This window comes from Prinia subflava, chromosome 2 (assembly GCF_021018805.1).
Source record: "Prinia subflava isolate CZ2003 ecotype Zambia chromosome 2, Cam_Psub_1.2, whole genome shotgun sequence".
In the NCBI taxonomy this organism is placed as follows: Eukaryota; Metazoa; Chordata; class Aves; order Passeriformes; family Cisticolidae; genus Prinia; species Prinia subflava.
The window spans coordinates 89,235,047-89,257,017 of NC_086248.1; the positions used below are offsets into that span (position 1 = coordinate 89,235,047).

Below are 21,971 nucleotides of genomic sequence, written 5' to 3' on the forward strand. Positions count from 1 at the left end.
TGAGGGACACTGTCAGAAACTACAGGTAAATAATGGTGGGGAAAAGACCAGCTCTGCATCAGTTTATGAATAAAGCTCAGGGAGCGACAGAAGAAACAATGCATTCATCACTGCTAAAATTTAACTCTGTAACTTACCTTCCAATAAAAATTCATAACAAGGACAATAAAAATGGCAAGAGAGGAACATTCTTCCCCTTTCACTATTGTCATTACCTTTTGTTTGTTCAGCACTCATGTGTATCCAGCCGAGACCAGTAAGTTCACTTTTCTTTTATTATGACCTGAACCAGATAAAAACTGTAAGGTAGAACTCTGCACTAAACTTTTGCTTTGTTGATGAAATCTTTAAGCCTTACAATATTTGTTAAAGAGCAATAGATAAGATTCTGTTTGCCGGAATTTTTCAGGTAGTAGCTGGATTAAATAAATTTGTTCAGAAATGGCTGTCTTCAGTCCTTGCTGATCAGTGACTGTTCCTCTGAACAGCTGTTCCCCACCTGGGGAGCAAACCTTGCACTGTCCCATTACTGCCTCACGTCAAAGAAATTACATTAATCACAAGCCTGGTTGCTGAGAGTCACAATCCTTTTGCTCAGGATTGTAAAAATAAACTAAACTCTCCACAATCATTGATGCATTACTACAATGATGTTACCAATAACATCATTGATTTCCCACAACACTCCATAAAGGTCCAGCTTCACAATCCACTAAGTGTTCATCTCACAGAGATGGTAAGTTTTCAGTCATCTTTGCCCTTCACACTGATGGTATTTACTTTGTACAGATGTACAGAGGTGCCTCTGGAGATGTCAGGAAGAGGTCCCAAAATTCCCATCTCCCAGGTCTTTGTCAAAGGGGCTCACAGTTAACGTGATTATAGTCAGCAAGCTCTGTGTCTTCTGTGTTCCTATCATAGACTCTATTTTCATAGACTTCAGATCTGAAGTCAACAGGTTATGTCCCCATATAGTGGGGTCACTGTAGGTTGAGAAGGAATTGGTGTCTTTGAAAAGCATGTATAACTGAGCTACGTGTGCTGAGTCTGGTTTGTACAATTAAGTACTTTCTGGCCCATTAATACCTGTACTGTTGAAAGTAGACTAGGGCTGTTGCTAAAGGGACCTGTATATTTTGGAACAGAGGACAAGTACCTATATAATTTCAGTTGTTGTATGCCTAACTAACATCAATGTGAAAAGTGCAAATTGCAGGAGCCACCAGATCTTTAGCTTGGAGCTTAATCTAATGGGTTGTTGTAAAGCCTGTGCCTTGCTCGAGCAGTTTACTGAAGGCAAACCAGGGGAACATGGTTAACACCCAATTTCATGGTGTTGTGTAGATCTCTCATTGCTCTAAAACCTGCAACCTGTACTATTTCCTTTGAGTTCTCTTTGCTTGTCTTGATTCTTGGAATGTGCCAGACACATGCTCCTAGAGAACCAACAGTGCCAAACTGCTTTCTCATCTTTTACCTGTCCTCACACCAACGCATCCAAAGAACATAATTATTTCCTACATTGCAAGTCTGGCTAGTGAGCTGTGCTTTCTTCAGTAGTACCTGGATGGGTCAAAAGCTCATATGCAAGAGCGTACTTTGACTGCCATCTTCCTCCTCCTGGAGGGAATACCTCATTCTGCACGGATTCTGGTGGTGTCAACTGCATACTTTGGATGCCTGATACGTACAGGACTCTGACCAACCACGTGTTGCTACATTCACGGATGATAAATGGTTTCCATTTTTGCAGAACAGTCTTTCAATTACTCATTAATTTGGGCTCCATGTTCCACTTACCTGCATGGCAAATCTGGTCTGTGTGTTAAAGGAAGCTGTTTCCTTCTAAACAGAGTTTGCTAGGGCAAATTCTTCATATTTATTCCCCTTACTGACATCTTCAAACCAGTGAAGAGAAAATGAACCTGAGAAGCCAGAGAGATGTCCTGGGACCTTCCCTACAACAGATGTGATGTCAAAGTGCACCAGCAAAGAAGTCTCATTAAGATGCCCCATCCTGGATCCAGCCACATGGCAGGTATTGTGAATAAGAGAATGAAGACCCTGTTTAAATTTAAGGAACTTCTTACCTGCTTGAAGAAGGTATGCAAAAGAATTTTAGGACTAGTCTTGTGCTCCATGAAAAAAGAAGTTCTTATGGTTGTGATGTATGGAAATTATCCTCATTTATTGTAAGGTTTTTGCCTTTTAAGGATTGCTTTATCAGTGTCCCATGTAGCTAAATCTTGAAAAGCAATCATGAATATGCAGGATGTCTGGTTTAGTTAGCAAACTAACTTCATTTATGTAATCCACTAAAAAACACCTCCTTAGCCTGTTTGCTCCAGGGAATGTGAGTTGACCATTATTCGAGACTGAGGACCATTACTGTTAACACTTATGAGGTGTGTAAAATAAGTGTCTATAATGATTTCTTGCTCCACTTCTTAAAGTTCTAATATATCCTTAGTAAGTCTGAATACAACTCTAATGTCTTATTAACCCCAGCTTTATTTCACTAGTGTGCTATAAACAAAAAGAGCAGCAAGTGTCGAGGCAGGTAGGCAGCCTTTAGAATAAACAATTCCGTTTAGGAGGAGATCTGCATGTTTGTCATTAAACACAGAAAATGATAAACACAAAGGCACCCAAGAACCCACGCCCACCCCCCCGCTCACCCTTTGCCAGACTTGTGAATGTTGTCAGGACCTTCCCCTGCAGAAGCATACAAGGTTGTAGCCTTCATTTTATTGCTATTTGCATGGCAATTACTAATCTTGAAGCTGCCATATGGCCCTGGCTGCCCATTCTTTTTCCAGATGGGCTTGAATTATAGGCAGCATTTTTTTCTGCCTAGTTTCTCAGAGACTCATGCAACAAAGATACTTCAACTCATGTGGACACCCACTGATAAGTTATCATCTGGGCACCTTCCTAAAACACTTCCTTAAAAGATTCTAACCTTCCTTTTGAAGTCCATGAAAATTTGTTCTGGTCAAGCACATGGAAGAATGTGAGCAACTGGACAAGCCTGACATGCAGAAAAAAAGGTGAGTCAATCATCTACACTTCTGTGAAAAATATGTTTGCTTTCCAGGTAAGTCTGAGAATCACCTTCATGAGACATCAACCTTTACAAGTGAAATCAAGGGTGACTGACAGGATAGGCTCTATCTCCACACAGGTTCTCCAAGTGCTGTGTGGCATCTAAAAGGAGAATTTCAACTTCAGAAATTTTGACAATACTCTTACTGGTCCCTCTGGAGCTTTCTCTGTACTTTTTAGCAACAAAGATATTTTCTCTGTGATAAATACATCAGCTTGAAGCCCAAATAAAATGAAGATTCTCTGAATGATACAACTTTACACGAACTCCGGTCTAGCAGGTGATCCTTACGTCAACTGTCATCATTACCCTGAGGCAGAGTACAGCTTTCCCTAGGAAAAAGATCAGAATTGGTACACTTATTTTCTGTTTTAAGTAGGCTTAGCATGCTACAGAAACACTCAATTTCTCTTGAGATCTTCCATTCAATGGTACTGGTTCATTTATTTATTTGTACGTAAACACAGAAGAGCACACGTCCCAGGCTTGCAGTATCTCTTCCACCTAGAAAAGATATGATCCTTGCACAGAGTAAAATGTAAATAACACAGGAGCAAACACCAGCCTCCCACTACCAACAAGAACACAGATAACACAAAATCACCAGTCCCTGTCCTCAGGCTGCCTCTGCTGTTGCACTCTGTTCCCATTAGTGAGCAGCAAAACCCTGGCTTCTCCCAGCAGTATGGAACAGCTCCTGAATGCATTCACAAACAGAGATTTGCCAGTTCCAGGGCACAGATTCCAGCTCTTTTGGGCCAAAGGCGAGCTTCAGTTTGTAGTCTCATTAGAGAAGGAACTGTGTGAACATACTGGCACTCAAGGCTTCTCAGTAAACATCAAAATTATCAACAAGTGCCCCCACTTAGCAAAGTTCATCCCAGAATACTGGTTCATTCTTTCAAATAGGACCAGCCTCAGCTGTCACTGCAGCCCACCACATTCTTCTGTTGCATACCTGACTGCTTCTCAAAACTCCTTGGTCTCAGAATGTCATTGTGAGTCTCCTACAGCACCAGCTACTTCCAGGCCCTCACCCAGCCTGTGCTAGGACATTTGGAACAAATGCATCGATGCTGTTGCATTATTGCAGATCAGGCATCATGCAGTGAATACAGTGGTGAGGCTAGCAGTGGTTTAATGCTCAGTAATGCTAATTGCATGGGTGAACATTCCTTTAATATGTTTCTTTAATATGTTTAAGAATAAACAACAAAATTAAAATGTAGGTGATAATAAACACTCTTGAGCCTTGTCTATGCATAAAAAGACATCCTGATGTGTCTGGGAAAAAGGCAGTGAGGAGCTGTGCAGGCAGACTAAGAGTTTTTTCTTTGTTATTTTCCTTTTCTTACAATTCTGTATTATTGTTATATTTTATTCAATTGTTAAACTGTTCTTATCTCAACCCATGAGTTTTCTCACTTCTTCCTTTCCAATTCTCTTTCCTGTCCTGCTGGAGGGGGATGAGTGAGTGGCTGTGGGGTGGTGGATTGTTGGCTGGGGTTAAACCAAGACAAGCTGTTAGATTAAATTGGCTTTTTGAAACTGATGCAGCTTTATGTCTGAACATAAAGCTGGTGCTCTCCAGTTCAGCTTGCATCTGCTCACACGGGTACAAACTAAATGGGTGTAGCTAGTAGAAGGAGATTAAATTCAAACAAATAACTATCAAGGAGGTCATGCTGATTTCACTAAGGGAATTTGAACTCCCATTTATGTTAAACTCATGAAACTTTCATGAGCAGACAAGCTCTATCTAAAGAAGAGAAGATCTAGTTCTGCTGAATTTGGTAACTTGGGGTAATGCATGCCACTCTGCCAAAGCTGTCCAGCAGTAGGAAGAGATGCCCATCAGTTTCTGCCAGTCTGAAGCTGTGTTTGTCTTGCTAGCTGCCTAGGCATGGGATTGTTTTTCCTCTCTCATGGTGTCTGACAGAATAGTTATGTATCAGAAAAAAGCCACATCAAAATGCAGGGGGTTGGGACATGCTGCTGAGCACAGCTGCCTCATGCTTGTGTTGCTTCCAGGGAGCACAGCTTGGGGCCACAGACAGAGACTTCCATAAAGCTGTGAGTACCCCTGCCCTGAATCTGGGCAGGAATAATTTTACCCCAGCCTGCCTGGGCACACAGACAGGCTATTGGAATCAGCTCCCCCTGATGTCTGTACTCAGTGACAAATCTGCTCTTTTGTTTAAACCTGAAAGAAGTTCCTGTACACAGCAAATTGTGTTCACCTGGAGCACTGACTTCAAGGCGACCTGCTGATGAACAGGCATGCCTTACTCAACCCTTGCTCCCCAGAGCCGTGCTGAACACCCCTTGATGGCCAGACACAGAAACTCAAGTCAGCCGGGTCCAGTCATGAATCCTCCTGGACTACCCCTCTGGGTTACTCATGCAGCCAGAGCAGGAGAGCAGAGTACACTGGAGAAAAACTCATTGCAGTAGACAGGGAAGGCAAAGAGAGCAGTTCTGTACCTTTCTTGGCCACTGATCTGCATCCACAGGATATGCAAGGTCTAGGCATGGCTCTGCCTCCCCAGCTGCAAGCGGGCTGATGAAGAGAGGGATACAGGGACCAAATTGTGTCTTTCAATGCAAACTACATTCAGGTAACAAAGAGGTTTGAGGGAAATGGCAGGCAGATAAGCCAGTCATCAGCCCTCTGCAGTTGCTCATAAAGAATATAATCAGTGTGGAATGAGCTACAGCAAAGAGAAAAATGGAACAATAACATTTTTGGAAATCTGCATGTTCTGGGGTTCACTTTTAACACTAAACTGGGGACAAAAGGAGTGTATGAAATGTTTGAAGAGGAGCTGAAAAAGAGTTTCAGATGAAACAGATGCTCTGAGATCTGGAGTGCCTACTGTTATAAAAATCTCAGGAACATACTGTGGTGAGACCTCTGATGCAGCTTATCATGAATGTAATTCTCTGTTGCTTGAGCACTGAGCTGAGTTCATTCACCTCATGTGAGCTGAAGGGCAGGAAAGAAATACCTGCTGCCTTCTATATCATCTTTCATTTAGGGCTTTTACACATTCAACACTATGATAGACTAGTGCCTGTGGTGCCAGCTCTGTTGCTGATCTGCACTGCTATAAATTACTCCTGCAACAAGAAAGGATGCAGCATTAAAATGTGATGACATAAATGCTTTGCTGCTTGTTTCTTGAGGCTGCTTGTTCACTTTGCTGTGCTATGGCCACTTAGCCCATTCCACACCATCTGCACTGTGTCCCTGGCTCCTAGGGTGAAGCAGGCACACACGCTGGTTTGGCACTTGCTTCCCTCCTTTGCCTGCTTTCTCACTTTGGCACGTGCTATATTCCTATATTCCTCCTATTAATGCTGTTATTTGCTAATGCCATTAATGCCACCTTCTCCCCTCTTCTACCCAAACACGTTTACTGAGAATAATTATTTTGGAAGACACGTTTCTCCTTGGTAGCTAGAAGGTTCTTTGAAGAACTTTTAAAAGAAATCCTTTGCCCTCTGATATCTTCAGCCATGTCTCTGTGCTCAGGGAAAATTGCTAGCAGTGTTCCAGAGCCAATTCCTGGCAATTCAAGAGGCCCACAGAGGAAAGCAAGGTTTCTAGACAAGAAGCAGCCTGTATCTTTCTTCGTTAGAGCCTGTGACTGGCTGTTGTTATTCCAATGATTTTTTGCTCTGTTGTTGGTCTATGTAATATCTGCATTGCTAGGACTTGGTGCTTTGGGATTTATAGGTACTCTCAATTTTTCAGGCTTGTCTTTAGCTCTGGAGTTGCAATGAATGCTTATTGTGCCTGAGAAACAGAAAATGGGATTCTGTCAAATTTCAGTATTTGAATTTATGAACTTAACCAAAATTGGCTGCATGCCTGTCATTGCAATGCATCCCACTGCATAAAATGATTGCAAAGTTCTCCATGCAACCCAGCTCCATGAGTATATGTATGTGCATGACACTGTATCCTTTATTACTTTTGAAAACCACATCAATATTTTATTAATAAGCAGACATTGATTTTTACTGAGAACATAAAGATTTATGGAAGAAGGCAGAGCTGTGTGGCAGAAACTATGACAGCAGTTTCTAAAAAATCTATGGAATATTTTACATTTGAAATATAAAAAAATTCCATTCAAATGACAGTTCTTCATGGAAAATAGATTGCTTCTGGTATCGAGCACAGGTGAGTTTTGAAGACAACTAGTCTGCAACCAGAATGAGACTCTTTGTCCGAATTTGAACACAAGTGGCTTCCTTTTATTTTATGGAGATATTCAAGGATTCTCTCAGTGGAGCAAGGAGAGTACAGGCTAACATCTGTGCAATGGCCCTGAGGCAAAAGGACTACACCAAGCAAACAGGGCTACATCTAGCCCTGTCAGGAGGACAGGAAGACCCTGCTGTTGTTTGCTGTAGAAAAAGATACACTCAAAGTGGACTGATTCAGGTCTGCTGGTAACAGCAAGAAGCAGAAAGTGTAATAAGAACAACCTGGAGGGTTCCCTGTCTACACTACACCACCTGGAACTAGGGAGCGTAGCAGTGACTGGGAAGTACTTATTTTCCAGTGTCAGGCTACTTTTACCCTGCCAGAACAAGGTAAATCTTGGGACTGATGTAGAAATTGTGGCATAGCAAACACCCCAGCAGACAGCTCATACAGAGGAAATGCCCAGCCTTCATTCTCCATGACATCATGCTCAACAATTGTTAACAGCAAGTAGGACACACAGTGCATCCCAGGTAATGAAAAGAACATTACCTACAGCACCAGAAGAACAAATTTGGGCCATATAGCAAATTTCCTCCTGTACTGCATGTATTCATAAACCTGGCAGAATACTTGGACTGTGGTTATGTGTGCTTCTGCTCATGTGGGGGCTATACAAAAGGATAAAGGGACTTTATGTGTTTGATGTACCAGAGCTTTTTCACTGAGAAAGTCCTCTAGTTTGGCAAGGGGAAGAGGGCAAGAACTGCAATGGTTTTAGAGATGAAATATGTCAAACTGAGAAAGTTCTGGTGATTTTATTTGTAGCTCTTAATAATTAGCTGTTTCTATCTTTACAATTAATTCTTTGTCAGTATTACAACAAATGCCTTCAATTTCCTCACTGTCCCCCAATGGACTCCAGCTCATTAATATGCAGCTTTAAGCAAGTATCGGAGCTGTCATGCATTTCAAATCTCCCCTAGGAAGCTTTTTAAAATTGTAAGTAAGACCTGATACTGAGACTTATTAACACCAAACCTGGAAACAAAGCTTCTGTGCAGGCAGCAATGACTCTTCAAGTTACAGTTGCTGTCACCTTTTTTATCCTGAAATTTATTAAAAATGTGAATACCTCAAAGCACTTCTTTGATGCAGCCAATGTTTCCAGCTCTTATAAACTGCTGTTTGTGGATAGAACTGGGCTTGTGCCAGCATCTCAGATTTGAGTGATGAAGCTGAACTTCTAGGTCAGATTTAATTGCACTCACACTGAGAAATACTTAGAAGAAATCCACTGAAGACAACAGAGAAGTAGTACACCACAGCAAACACACTGCAGTATGATGGAGAAACTGGAAGGTTTTATACTTGTTAAAGACAGGTCATAACAGTCCATATATGTGTCATACCTAGATTGAGATCAAAATCCAGCCACAATGCTTTGAGACCGGCTTTAGCTTGAACCTCTGACACTTAAACTTGCATTCAAGAGCTTTGGCTCTTGCCCACTTACTCATAAATGTCAGAACAGCCCCATTTTTTCAGCTCTGTCTCAAATTAAGAAGAACTATCAGTCCAACTTCTGAACTGCTAGCATAAATGATCTACCAGGACTAAGGTTAAGGCAGATTCCCATGACTACTGGCTACAATGACAGAAGAAATGTGTAAAGTTGAGAGCTGTGGAACTGCCTGCCATTGGCATATTGGTGATTCTGCTAATCGTCTTTCACTAGTGACATATGGAGTGTAAGGTTTTTGTAAGAGGAAACCAAACCAACTTCCACATTAGAGAGCCTAAAGACAAAGAGAAAGCCATACATCAATGCCTCTCAGAGAGAAAATTTTTAACCTAGAGAAGAGTTCTTAACAGAGCTTCTTGCTGGAGTGATATTATTGTGTCCCATACTTGGTCCAGCACGCAATAACAGGAACGGGAAAGATTTTAGCAGCAAAATACCTCAAATTAGAAAATTCGGAATATCTCTCAGCTTCCAAAATTGTTCACAATTCAATAAAGCCTTCCCTGAAAACCAAAATGCCAGTACATACTGACACCTGTCATGAAGGAAAGCTGATGCAACAGCAACAGAGCTATAGACCAACAAAGCTGCAAACCTGCAGGCTGTGAGAGGTGCTCTCCAAATGCACCTTCTTCACATTTCCCGCAAACGTGAGACATGAGGAAATGCAATTTGCTACTGAGACTCTTCAGGCTCAGCTCAGTTTCACATGTCCCGAGGTCCTCATTTCCGGCTGGAGGTGTTCTGCCTTCTCACCAGACATGACCTTCTCCTCCTCAAACCAAACTAGCCATGAGCAAAGGACCAAGAAAGCCATCCTCCCCAAGATCCTGCCATGTGCAGGAAGGCATCTGTTTGTGTCCTGCTGGGCTGCTCCATCTGCTCCAGCACCCCTTCACCCGCGCTGCTGGCAGGCACCCTGCCCAAGCCGTGAGTGTGAGTCCGGCTCGTTTGGGGTGGTGCTGGAGCCCTCACCCAGCCGGGCTCCAGGAGTCCTGGGTGGGGTTCCGCCTCGGAGAGGCGCAGCCCTTTGCCGCCGTGCCCGGAGGAGCCGCACGCCGGGGGGGGGAAGTTCCCCGAGGCTCCGCAGGCCGGGGGGGTTCCCCAATCTGCCGCAGCCCGGGGGTTCCCCGGAGCAGGGGCAGCGCCGCTCCCGGCCCGGCCCGGCCCGGCCCGGCCGCCGCTGCCGGGCGCTGCCGGCAGAGGGCGCGCGCCGCCCGCCAACGCCGCGAGGCCGCGCCCCCGCGCGGCCGCCTCAGCCCGGGCCGGGTTTGCGAACTCTGCGGGCGGCCCCGGCCCGAACCCGGCCCCGGCCCGAACCCGGCACCGGCCCGAACCCGGCACCGGCCCGAACACGGGCCCCGCCGCTCGGCCCGCCTCGCCTCCCGCGGGACGGTGCCCGCCCCCAGCTGCCCCCGCCTGGCTGCAGGGGCCGCGGCGCCGCCGTGCGCTCCTGCCCCGCCAGGCGCTGCTGCCCCGGCCCCGGGTCCGTGCGGGGAGCGGCGTCCCGGGCCCGGCGTGCGGGGCGGGAGGGGCCGGCGCGCCCCTGCCCGCGGTGCTGCGCCCGGGGCCACGGTCCCCGGCAGCGGACGTGGTTGGGCAGGCAGAGCTGGCAGCTGGGGAATTCAAGGTCCGGCCGAAAAACAAAGGAAATTTGCCAGCTGGGCGCCAGCACTGAGCCCAGAGAAGGAGCAGTTCTGCTCCGCAGGGTGAGCGGCCCCAGTCGGCCCCGCGGGGCCGGGGGAGGCTGTACAGCTCCGCGCCGCTGTGGGCTCGCACGGCGTTTCCCTGCCTTACCTTGTCATCCCTCTCACGTCTGCCTACGGAACAAACCACGGGATCTCCGCATGCGGATTTATGTGAAACCCATTCACGTGCAACAGCAGCCGGGGTGCACCTCCTTTGTTTGCCCGTTCGTTCATCTTTTTGGGGTCACCTATGTAAATGCACAAGGCACGACGGATGCTGCCTGGCTATCTCGGAGGCATCACTTGCTTTAGCTTTAGATTAAAGCTGTCCTAAGCACATCAGGAATGGATTTTCCTCCCTCAGAGTGACAACATAGTGAAGTTAAAACACAGCAGAGCATTTTACACATCTTTGCTACTGGTGGAGTGTCTGTAAAGACATACAAGCACTGGGAGATTCCTTGCTCAGCCTTTCATCAGGCTGGTTTTGTTTCCTCACGGCTTTTGTGGCCCAGGTACACTAGGGATGCTGGAAGGATGCATTTATATGGAAGTAACAATAGGAGGCTGGAAAGGTGGATGCAAGTCCCCTGTGTGTTCTGCTCTCTCAGTTGCATAGACCTATCCATGTCATGATCCTATCAGGGGATCTGGCATTTAGCTCTTTATTGCCTCCATTTCTGAGAAAATTACCAACTCGTTTCGAGGGGGAAGATTTATTAGAGATGAATTTTCTGTCTACAGGATTTGAAATAAAAAAGGATATGTAACAGATACGATCAACAAATGGAAATCGTAATTAGAAAGGAAAGATTAACAGGGACACGAGTCTGTAGAATTTCATTGTTAAGAGATCAATTTATTATGTCCTTGACTGCAAGTTAAATTAATACACGTAAAATTACAACATGGAAAAGAGATGCCAGTGACTGTCATAAATACAGCTTGCTTTTCTTTCCTAGTTATTTAGGGAGGATTGGGAACACTCGTGAAATCATGTTCATTAAAGCCTGAATAGAGGCAACTAACCAATAACTGCGGTGGAAGCAACAAGGTTCTCCCCCCTCCTCGCACCCACCCGCCCTTTTCAAGAACGGGGGGAAATCTCAGACGTCAATCAAGAAATACTGCAAAATAAAATGGACCCTTCCAGCAGCCGAGGCATCGCGCAGAGCAGCGGTGGGGCTCCGGCACTCTGCTGGCAGCCTCCGGCGCCGCCAGCCCTGCAGCTCCGCCGCTGACCGGGGAGCGCACGGGGCTCCGCAGCCCGGGTCTTCCCTTCCCTCCCTTGCAAAACTGTCAGGCACAAATGGGCAGGAGGATATTGGCTGCAAGGGGCGCGGAGGCTCCTCCCAGAGCCTGGATCCCGATATTTTTGGAGGATTTCTTCTAACTCAGTTACAAACCTTGGTGAAGGGAACAAGTTGCCGCCGTAGCGGAGGCAGAAAGCGCCTCTGCTTGGGAGAGCGCGGCTCTCGCTCCTTCTTTCGCCTTCCCCAGGCTACCTTGGATGCTTCACCTCACTTGCGGATGAGAGCTGTGCTGCCTATCGGGGGGATCGCTCCTGATTTGGATGTTGCTGTTTCTGTGAAAACAAGGGTTGTAAGGGAATGAGAGGGGGAGACAATGAAGAAAAACCGACCGGGAGAGAACCCCAGCCCCAAGCGTTTTCCTGAGAACTGACGGGTCTTTTGGGGCTGAGCGATCCCGTCGGAGGCGGCGGAGGGAGCAAGACTGCCCGCTCCGCGGGGGACTTCCCGGGACCGGCTGTTCCCTTCGGATGCGGACTGGGAAACCTGCAGGACATTCTCCCGCCACCCTGCGAAGCCACCATGAATTCAGTGGCTGGAAATAAGGAGAGGATTGCGGTCACGGCGCGGAGCAGAAAATACGGGGTAAGTTGCTGGGAGCGGTGGTGGTCACAGTGCCGGGGCTTCCGCGCCTCCCTGCCGGCGGCTGCGGGCGATCGTCCCCGGGCCCCGCGCAACTTCCGCGGCTCGGGGCGGCGGCGGCGGCGGCTCGGGGCCCCCGCGGGGGCGGGCGCGGCGCGGGGGCACCGCGGGCGCGGAGCGTCCGAGCGAAACTTGCCGGCGCCGCCGGGCCTCCCTGCCTGACCCGCTGCTCCCTCTCCCGCTCCAGGTGACGGACCCCTGCTCTCCCACCAAGCCCGCCGCCCCCTTCTCCCCCGAGAGCTGGTACCGGAAGGCGTACGAGGAGTCCCGGGCGGGCGGCCGCCCGGCGCCGGAGGGAGCTGGCTCTGCCCTGGGCTCCTCCGGCACTCCGTCCCCCGGCTCCGGCACCTCTTCGCCGGGCTCCTTCACCGGCTCGCCGGGACCCGCCTCGCCCGGCATCGGCACCAGCTCCCCCGGCTCCCTGGGCGGCTCGCCGGGCTTCGGCACCGGCTCGCCGGGCTCCGGCAGCGGCGGCGGCTCCTCGCCGGGCTCGGACCGCGGCGTCTGGTGCGAGCACTGCAACGCCCGCCTGGCGGAGCTGAAGAGGCAGGCGCTGAAGCTCCTCATCCCCGGGCCCGTCAGCAGCAAGGTGAGCGCGGGGCGGGGGAGGCGGCGGGTCCCGGTGCCCGGAGCGGCCCCCGGTAGCCGCCGGGGCTGTCGGCCACCTGGGCTCCCCTCTGCCGGTGTCACCGCCGAACGCTTTGGGGTTTATTTGTGTTCTCCCTCGTTTTGGTCTTGTTCCCTTTTTCCATTCCCTCCTCCTGCTTCATGTGGAGCAGCGTGCCTCTGTCTCCGGAGGGCTGCCTGGCTCCACAGATGCCTGTGACAGTCCTTGCAGCGCGCTTTTCTCCGTCTGTAGTTGTGTTGACAGTGGTTTTGTGCTATCTCCTGAGCGTTTTGTTTTTTTTTTTTTTCCCTTCTTCCTATTGGGGGGAGGGGGGAATAAGTAAGGGTGGAAATATTGCATCGGAGTCACTGGTCCCTTGCCCTTTTGCTATCTTTGATTCCTGCAGGATGGATTTACAAATCATCCTTAGACTTGGCAGCCAACTTAGTAGTGAGATGTGTACGTATGGTCTGATGCCTCTTCTATTGAGGGAGAAACCCTCCTGTAGCTCCGGGTTCACATGAGGCATTGGAATGCTGTGTGAGCCCGAAGATCAGCCACTGAGGCTGTGGCAGACCGTGGCATTGAACCCAGTTCTCCCAGGGATCTTTAGCAGAAGGGTAACTTGGTGATGCTTCTCTTGTAGAGAAGTGCTAGATTTTTTTTTATTCCCAATAAGACTTGGAAATACTTGAAGCTGCTGGACTCTGAACGTTGGGTTGGATAATCTTGTGGCAAAAAAAGGCTGTAAGCATTTCTGACACTAGGGCTCATGTTTTAAGAGCTGACTCATCCTGAATATGGTTGAAAACCTGCTTTCTGCCTCTCTTGGGGTATTTGGTACCTCCAGAGGCATACTCTGAAATGCCTTGGTTTTGTTTTGTTTGGCATTGTTTTTTTTCCCTGTTTGTTGTGCATATAAGATTAAGGCTAACAGCCCTAAACAAGTGACCAGCAGCCCTTGGCTGACCTCCTGCTACTAAAATAGTAAGCATTGGGTTCCTCCATAGCAACCCCGTGAGCGTTGTATTGTGAATGGGTCTAACAGCTCCTGGAATGTAGTACAATGCAATTTTGTTTGCCTTGTTGGGTCCAGGTACTATCAAATGATAATATTTACTCTTCCACTTCAAAGAGTTTTCATTAGTGGTTACAATAAAGAGGTATCATGGAAAAGAGCCGACTGCTGAGAAAGGGTCCCTGGTATTGCTGTTGTGTTGTACTCTCCATGATTTATTTATGTGCTCTTTGAGAGGGAGTTGGTGCTCTCATGAACAAAAGACTCAAGGGCTGGTTGTTACCTTGTCTCAAGAGCTGACTTAACTGAATTATTCATGAACAGGGAAAGGTGGATCCACCAAAATTAATAGTAAATTTAACCATTAATACATGGCTGATTTCACTTTCAAGTGGCCCTGTATCAAAATTTTGTCAAATGTGTGATTTGACAGTGATTACCAGCTGTGAGTATAGGTGGGAAATGACTGATACAGGTATGGGAGCCATCAGAATAACTCAGATTAGGGGTGGAGAGGAGGATAAAACTAACATCAAGGCACAGTGTTAAATAGAAATTGACTGATTTTAGTCATGTAAATGTTTGCACAGGGTTCCCTTACTGCAGTAGTGATTGACGTTGCCCATCCTAGCCTTCCTGAGAGGTTACCCTTGTGTTTCTGCTGCTATTTGTTTTGCTGTTCACTTAGTTTAGCTGATGGGGTTGTACTGGCCAATCTTTTTTGGTATCAGCAGCCTTTTAGCCTCCTTACCTATGCTCTTTTTTTCTTCTTACACCTTTCCAAACCTTCCAGTTCTGGAGGAGTGCCACTGACAAAAGTGCTGTCCAATCTGTGCATTTAGCAGCAAGGGAGGAGGCACAAGTAAAGTGCTCTTCATGGGCATGGGTGACTCTCTGCCCTATTTGCTGTGCTTAATAGAACTTCCAGGCTCAACCTTGTTGCGGTCCTCCAGCCTTTGGCACACCACTGCTTTCTGTGGTGGGTGCTGCTGGCTGGGACTGTTTGCAGAAACATCTCTTTCTCTCATCCTTTCTGGCTGTTAACAACTTTCTGGGCTTGTGATTTTTGCCTTCAGCAGGTGCTGCCCAGCAGAGTGAGGCTCTGCGCTGGACAGTGTGGGACACAGACGTCATGGCTGGTGCTATTGACTTCTTTGGGTTGGGTATTCTGTGTGGTCTTAGGAGTTTGTTTATCCTGGTGTAATGGGGTAGCCTTATCAGTGTCTGCTTTGAGGAAAGCAAGGTCTTGGCATGGGCTCTGCTAGTTCAGTCAGGCCTGTGAGCTGCCTCTGTGTGTGCCACAGTAACACTCTGAGGGTGAGATGTACAGGGTTTCTCAAAAATGTGGAAACCTGTTTGTGTCTGGGGAAAACTGGCTTTGGATTGAGACTGAAGTCTAACCACACTGTGTTAGTGTAGGTGGCATTTTTTCTGAGTCCTGTGAGGTCTGCTCTTAATTGCTGCTATGGAAATAGGGACTTTTTGAGTGTGGAATGGATCATGCCACTGAGTTGAGTGGAATAAGGAGCAGATCATATTCCTGATTCTGGGTATTCCCTCAGAACTTGCAAAGCATCCTACAATTCAAGACTCTGGTGCCCACGGGACACAGATAATTGGCGATACTCCTTTATTAGAACTGTTAAATGAAGCATGTAAAATCTTTCTGTCATCTTTTAGTCAGCCAGGTCTGATATATATTTTCTGTTGTTGCTGTTGAAGACAGCCTAGAAATTTCTATGGTATTATAAGTACAGTCTGTGGCACCTGTTTCCCATTTATGCTGTATTTAGAAATGCTCATGATCTGGGATAATGTGTGCTGCAGAACAAGCAGAATATGAGAGTATCCATGTTTTAAGGTGTATCTAGTAGCAGACACTGGAATCTGCAGTAACCTATCCAAATGTGAACCTACATTGGTGCTTTTGACAGTGTGCAATCATGTAATGGTTTGTATATATCTGTCAAGTGTATGTAGTGTATGAAGCTTAATGGCTTCATAAACAGACCAGGCTTTATGCATGAAGCTATGCACTGAAGCTTTTCATTTGAGAAAAAGCCACACTTAAGCTAGAGCAAACTGCTTCTGACTAGGTCATTGTTAGTGTTGAGGTGTTTAGCTTTCCATTTTAAATAGAAACATTCTCTCCTAATACATCAACAGGATGGAAACTTCAGGGTTTTTTTTTTTTTTTTGAGGCACAAAGGTGAAGAATATATAATTATAGTTACATTAATTTATTTTAGCCATTTAAAATGCCAAGTTCCCTGCCAGTAGCAACAAGAATAGTGCTAAGAGCTTATTGTTTCTTTTTCCTCCTCTTGTGGTACAGATGTGACTTAATGATGTTCAGCAATTACACGCATAGAAGGGGTTATATTTTATGTGAATGAAATCTTATTGTAACCCCCAAGCAAAGCGGGTCTGTGGGAATTGACTAGCGCAGGTGGTTGATATAGCTGCACACTGCAGTTTGTAACTGAGGGTATCTTGGAGCTTTTGGTGCCTGTTGTTTGTGGGGTTTATGTTGCATGATGATAAAGATTGTCTCAAATTATCAACACAGATTTTTTTAATGCTTTTTATGCTTTTTCTTAAGCTATATTTTTAAAAGGGCATCAGACAAAGTTCTAGCGTAGAAATTTATGGCATTTACACACACTCCTTATTTATCAAAACTTGTGTGAAATATCTTTGTTTTGAATTGAAACCTGTGATATCACCTGTCTTCAATGAACCCTAACCTCACAGGCATCTAAGAATTGAAGAGTTTCTATATTGATGTGTAAGAAATGATACCATGTGTAAATAATCAATGGCATGCTAATGAGAATGCTCACAAGCTGATGGTTATAACTTTGTTAGAACAGGATTCCAAAAACCCTGAATACAGCCTTTAAACCAAGGTAATTTGAGAGTGTTGACATGAATTGTTGGGCATACTGTGGCTGGGTCAGGAAGTAAGGATACTACTCTAAATGGTAGAGATGTATAGCACTGATGTTGTTAGGTGGTTTATAATATAAGGATTTTCCCTTACCTAAAATTCTGTGCTTCTGAGTAGAAGAACTGGGTAAATTCTGAGCACAGTCCCTTCCCTCTGAGCACAAGAGGGAAGGAAAGTACTTACATTCAGGGTATGGCTTTGTTTTGTGTTTTTTCACCAATTTACTGGCACTATCTGATTTTTTGCATACATATTGTTGAAATAGTCTTCTTGTTCAGGTGTGTTTAGTGGTCGAAGACTTGACTTCTAATTCTTAACAATGAAGAAAACCCTGAAGTTGATGTAATGAAAAATAGCTTTCTGTTAGCTGGTAGCTACTTTAGGAACATTCCCAGTTGAGACAGGACAGTAATAAACCCTTCCTCAAAGCTTAGCAAGCGGCAGAATAATGGAATTTCATTTCTGTCCAGACCTTTAATTTGTGAACAAGCACAGCCAGTCTGTATAGTGACTTAATTCACTGTGCAAAAAAATCTCAGGCACCTAATCATTTCATCCCAACTCATTGTAATGCAGATAGGATTATTGCATTAGAAATGTGATTTTAAATGGCCTGAGGCAGTAATTTGTCAGCATTTGGGAGGATTAACTCCATTAAAGTTTAGGCAACAACAACCATTCTTTTGTGTTGCATCACAGGTCACAATACCAAACATTTAGCATAACTCATCTGCGAATCTTCTTACACTTGTGTGCTTCTTGGCAAGTTGGGAAACCCAGCGACTTCACTTGCCCTGGAATTCCAGCTGCTTGCAGAGGTCTGCAGGAGACAAACGGATGTGTCTTTGCTGCTGCTGGATTAATGTAAGCCCTTTTCTAGGAGCAGCTGGAAGTCTTGCCGCTGCAATCCGCAGTGTCAACATGTGAAATAATATAACTATTTCTTCTGAGCTTGCAAATGTCTTTGAGGTAAGGGTGAAGATGCTGTGTGGTAAAGACTGCTCTTTAGGAAGCTGTCAAAACCATTAGCTCTGCAGCTTTCTCTATGGGATGAAAAAGGCTTGTCAAAACTAAGTGCATTGAAATTAGAAACCGGCCTATGGTTATATTTCGTGAATTGAAACTACAGGGTTTCCTATCAGAAAAGAAAGTACTTTTAGACCACAGACAGAGCTGATGAAGCCAAAGAGGGAAGTATTGATGAAGTAAATCTCTAGGGAGGAGAAAATTTTTTCCTTTCTTTTTGTTACAAAGACTTGGCTGTGCATCTGCAAACGTGTTCAGAAATACAGAGTCAATGCTGAGTCTTTCACTGGCCTCTTCATGCTGGTGATGAAGTGTCTTCAAGATGTTTTATGTATGCCACGAATGCTGCACCAATATCTGAAGTCACCTTGTATCTTCAGACAGTCTTATATTTCCTTAGAAGTAAATGTTGCAACTTCCACAGAAATCTTATATAGTAAGTGTAGGGCTTTGGTGTATAATTTTGGAAGGGGAAAAAGAACAAAGATTGTCCATCTGAGTTCCCCAGACAGCGTTTGAAAAAATGTCACAGATTACCAGTGTGGGCCATGGGCATGTAATGGGAGTCACGCCGGCATCAGCAGATTATTAGAACATTGCAGGGCTGAAAGACACGGTGGCTTTGCCACATCAGCAGCACATAGCCTTTGACATCGTGTAATTGGGGTGCTTCCAAGCACTGAACCTGCAGCCTGCCACCACAATAAACTCGACTGTCATGCTCTGCATAATGATGTAGTCAGAACTGCAGCTTTTTGTGACATGAGGTCTGCGTGTCAATAGCACGAGGGATGTTCCAAGTTAAATTGCTGGCTTACATCTTACTAGTGTCATCTGTGGCTTGAGAGGCATTGATGTTGTTAAAATGGAGGAACACAGGCATACACCTTCCCCTCCTGCCACTGAATAAATAATCTCTAGCCCACAGTATCTGTTGTTGAAGCTGCAATTAAAGAAGTATCCCACTTACAGAAAAGCAGACTGTTTATCAGGGTATTGTTACAAATTACAGCTTGCTTAATTCAAATTAAACACATAAAGTAGTGTCCTAAGAGCAGAAAGTTTAGAAGAACCCAATGACTTGTGTTGCCCATTTTTATTTTCAATTACTTTCTGTGTAATCTTCCAACATTAAACCAGGTTTGTTTTTGTTTTGTTTTCTTTTTTGTAACTATGAGCATAGTAAAGCTGCTAAGAATTGTGTTTGTCTGTGGCTTTGAAACCTGAAATATGTAATCAGACTTTGTACAGATCAGACTTTTTTGTTATAATATTTTGTATTTTGTATCATTTACAACCAGGATATGAATCTGCTAATGCTTCTTTTCCCTCCATTCTCCTGTTTAGAAAATTTTACAGTATAGCTTAGTAATATTTTGATGAGAGAGTGTTTGAAATTTCTTTAAGTACAATCAGACCAACACAAGACATTTCATAAAGCAGGGGAGAATTGACTGAACTGTTTTGAACTTGTCATGAAGGCTGAAACCCTCTGCAAGACATACCAGAATCTGAAAATTCTTTCCCTTGTATAACATGACTGTTGTGTTGGTCTGGATCTGAACCTTGCCAGTCTATTGACTTACATGAAACTGACCTTAGAGAGGGCATTTGGACTTCAGGAAAATCAGTGGGATTTAATTTAGGCCACAGCGCCATGTATGATATGGCTCTAACCAGGGAATTGTTGTGTGCCTTCAAAGCAGCAGGCATGCTGCTCAGGCAGAGCAGGTCTGAGATGTCCTGGCCCCCGTGGGCTTCCCATGTGGCTTTCCTGTGTCCTTGCCACATGAAGGTCATAAGTCAGCATCACTGCAGCTCTCCTGTGTGAACACACAGTGACTGCTCCCTGCCTTAGTTCTTATAAAAGTGATAGATAGTTCAAACACTCTCCATAATGCTTCTTTCTAAACTCACATCCTTTTGATCAGGGAGTGACTAGATGTGCTATTACAACAGCAGATGCAAGGAGCCAGTGATCTCTGAGAAAGCTACTGAGGAGAGCAGCACAATGCATCCAACCATAGCCTCCACTGTAACTGGAGTACAGAATACAGGGATTACATTTTAATTACTTTACAAAAGAGACAGTAAAGGAAAATATGGTACCAGCTATACAAAGAATCAGTCTTAAGGAATTGGTGTGTTCAATTGCAGCTTGAATTTATTGCTATGGTGTTAGAATTCAATTTATTTTATTTAAAAGAATATAGCATAGTAAGGCTGTTAAAAACTACTTCCTGTTTCAGCATTGGTATACTTCTTCAACATTATTTTTGTCTTCAACTGTGTTTATTGTCTGTCATGGTTTAACCCCAGGCAGCAGCTTGCTCTCTCCCACACCAGTGGGATTGGGGAGAGAATGGGAAGGGTAAAAATGAGAAAACTCATGGGTTGAAATAAAGAGAGTTTAATAGGAAAGCAAAAGCCATGCACACAAGCAAGGCAAAACAGGGAATTAATTCACCACTTCCTGTGCGCAGGGGGGTGTTCAGCCACCTCCAGGACAGCAAGGCCCCATCACACCTAATGGTGACTTGGGAAGACAAACATCATCACTCCACTTGTCTCCAGCAGAAAATCTGTCCAAAACACAGCCCCATACCAGCCACTGGGAAGAAAATTAACTCTACCTCAGCTGATACCAGCACACAATCATTAGGATCTTCTGTTCAGTTTGTATTATTAAATCACATAGTGTGTGGTTGATCTTGAATTTCTTATACATTATAAGACATCTTCTGTTTTCTGAGAGGAAAGAGAAAAGACTTAATTCTGAAGAAACTTCAGACTGGTTTCCTCTTCTCAGCTACAATCTGAAACTCTGTTTGGTAGGAGTGTTTGTGGGCTTAAAAATAATAAATTGCCAGGGAAATTCTGCTCAAGAGACCTATGGAAATCTGTAGGGTATTAAACTGGATTTGGTTTGCAATTTACCGTGAAAACAAAAGATTTTTCTCAGAGGGAACGGAACACTTCTAGATAAAGCATTTGTTAATATAAAGGTTTTTTATTGCATGTTTAAAGTTGTTACACCTTCCTATTAAACAAAGAAGGGCTGAGTCTTCTCACTTTGTTGCCCTCCAAATAGGAGAACTCAACTTACAGGCCACATGGTATCTGTTTTGTTAGTGTCTGGTCAATGGTCTTGTTCAACAGATTTGGTGATTCAGGCAAAAAGCATCAAATGTTTTTGAAAAATTACTTTATTCTATTAAAAACTGTTCCAAGCCAAATTGAGTGTGCATCTGGAAAACACTTTAAATTTCTTGTTGGTGGAATGTATCAAAGGAACTGTGTATGCTGAATGTAGTATATCTGTATCCAGTGCAATATGACTGATGTAAAACATCTATTTAGCTCTAGGAAAGCTAGCTTCCTTTTCTGTAGGAAAATTTTAAGTTGGGAATACAGTCTGTGCTTTGGCTTCCAAATTGCCTTCAAGTGCAACTTGGTATTTGTTCCTTACAAATGTGTTTTGACTTGTGGATTTCTTATGATCTATTAATGGCAAGCCGCTACTCTAACTTATATTTCCCTATGCTCCCTAAATCATATATACTTCAACATGATCATTTACTTGCACCTGAGTATTCACAACAGCTTCTCTATTCCATGGATTTTCACTGGAACAAAATTCTACTCACGTGAATGTTTGGGGAAAAGCAAATGAAAGGAGACTTTGATATCTACCACAGCAAATATTTTCTTTTCCTGGAGAAAAAGTGAAGTTTCACAGTGGTTTGGGGGTTTCAACTTTATTCAGAGCTGTCTGAGGAGAACTGCCTCAGGATGGGAGTTAATTTTCCCCAAGTTGTTCATGTTTCATTTCCTCTTTCTCTACCACCCTCAACTGAAGATGAATGAGGATTCAGGAATACAA

General features: G+C 44.9%; 1 protein-coding gene across 1 annotated transcript in view; it reads left to right on the top strand.

The window, feature by feature from the left end:
• Positions 1-12,128: 12,128 nt before the first annotated feature.
• Positions 12,129-21,971, top strand: part of KIF26B (kinesin family member 26B) — a 279,048-nt gene continuing 269,205 nt past the window's right edge. The window contains exons 1-2 of the mRNA XM_063390955.1: positions 12,129-12,430; positions 12,675-13,076. Coding sequence (XP_063247025.1) covers positions 12,368-12,430; positions 12,675-13,076 — 465 coding nt within the window. The 5' untranslated portion in view covers positions 12,129-12,367. The remainder of the gene's footprint in view (positions 12,431-12,674; positions 13,077-21,971) is intronic.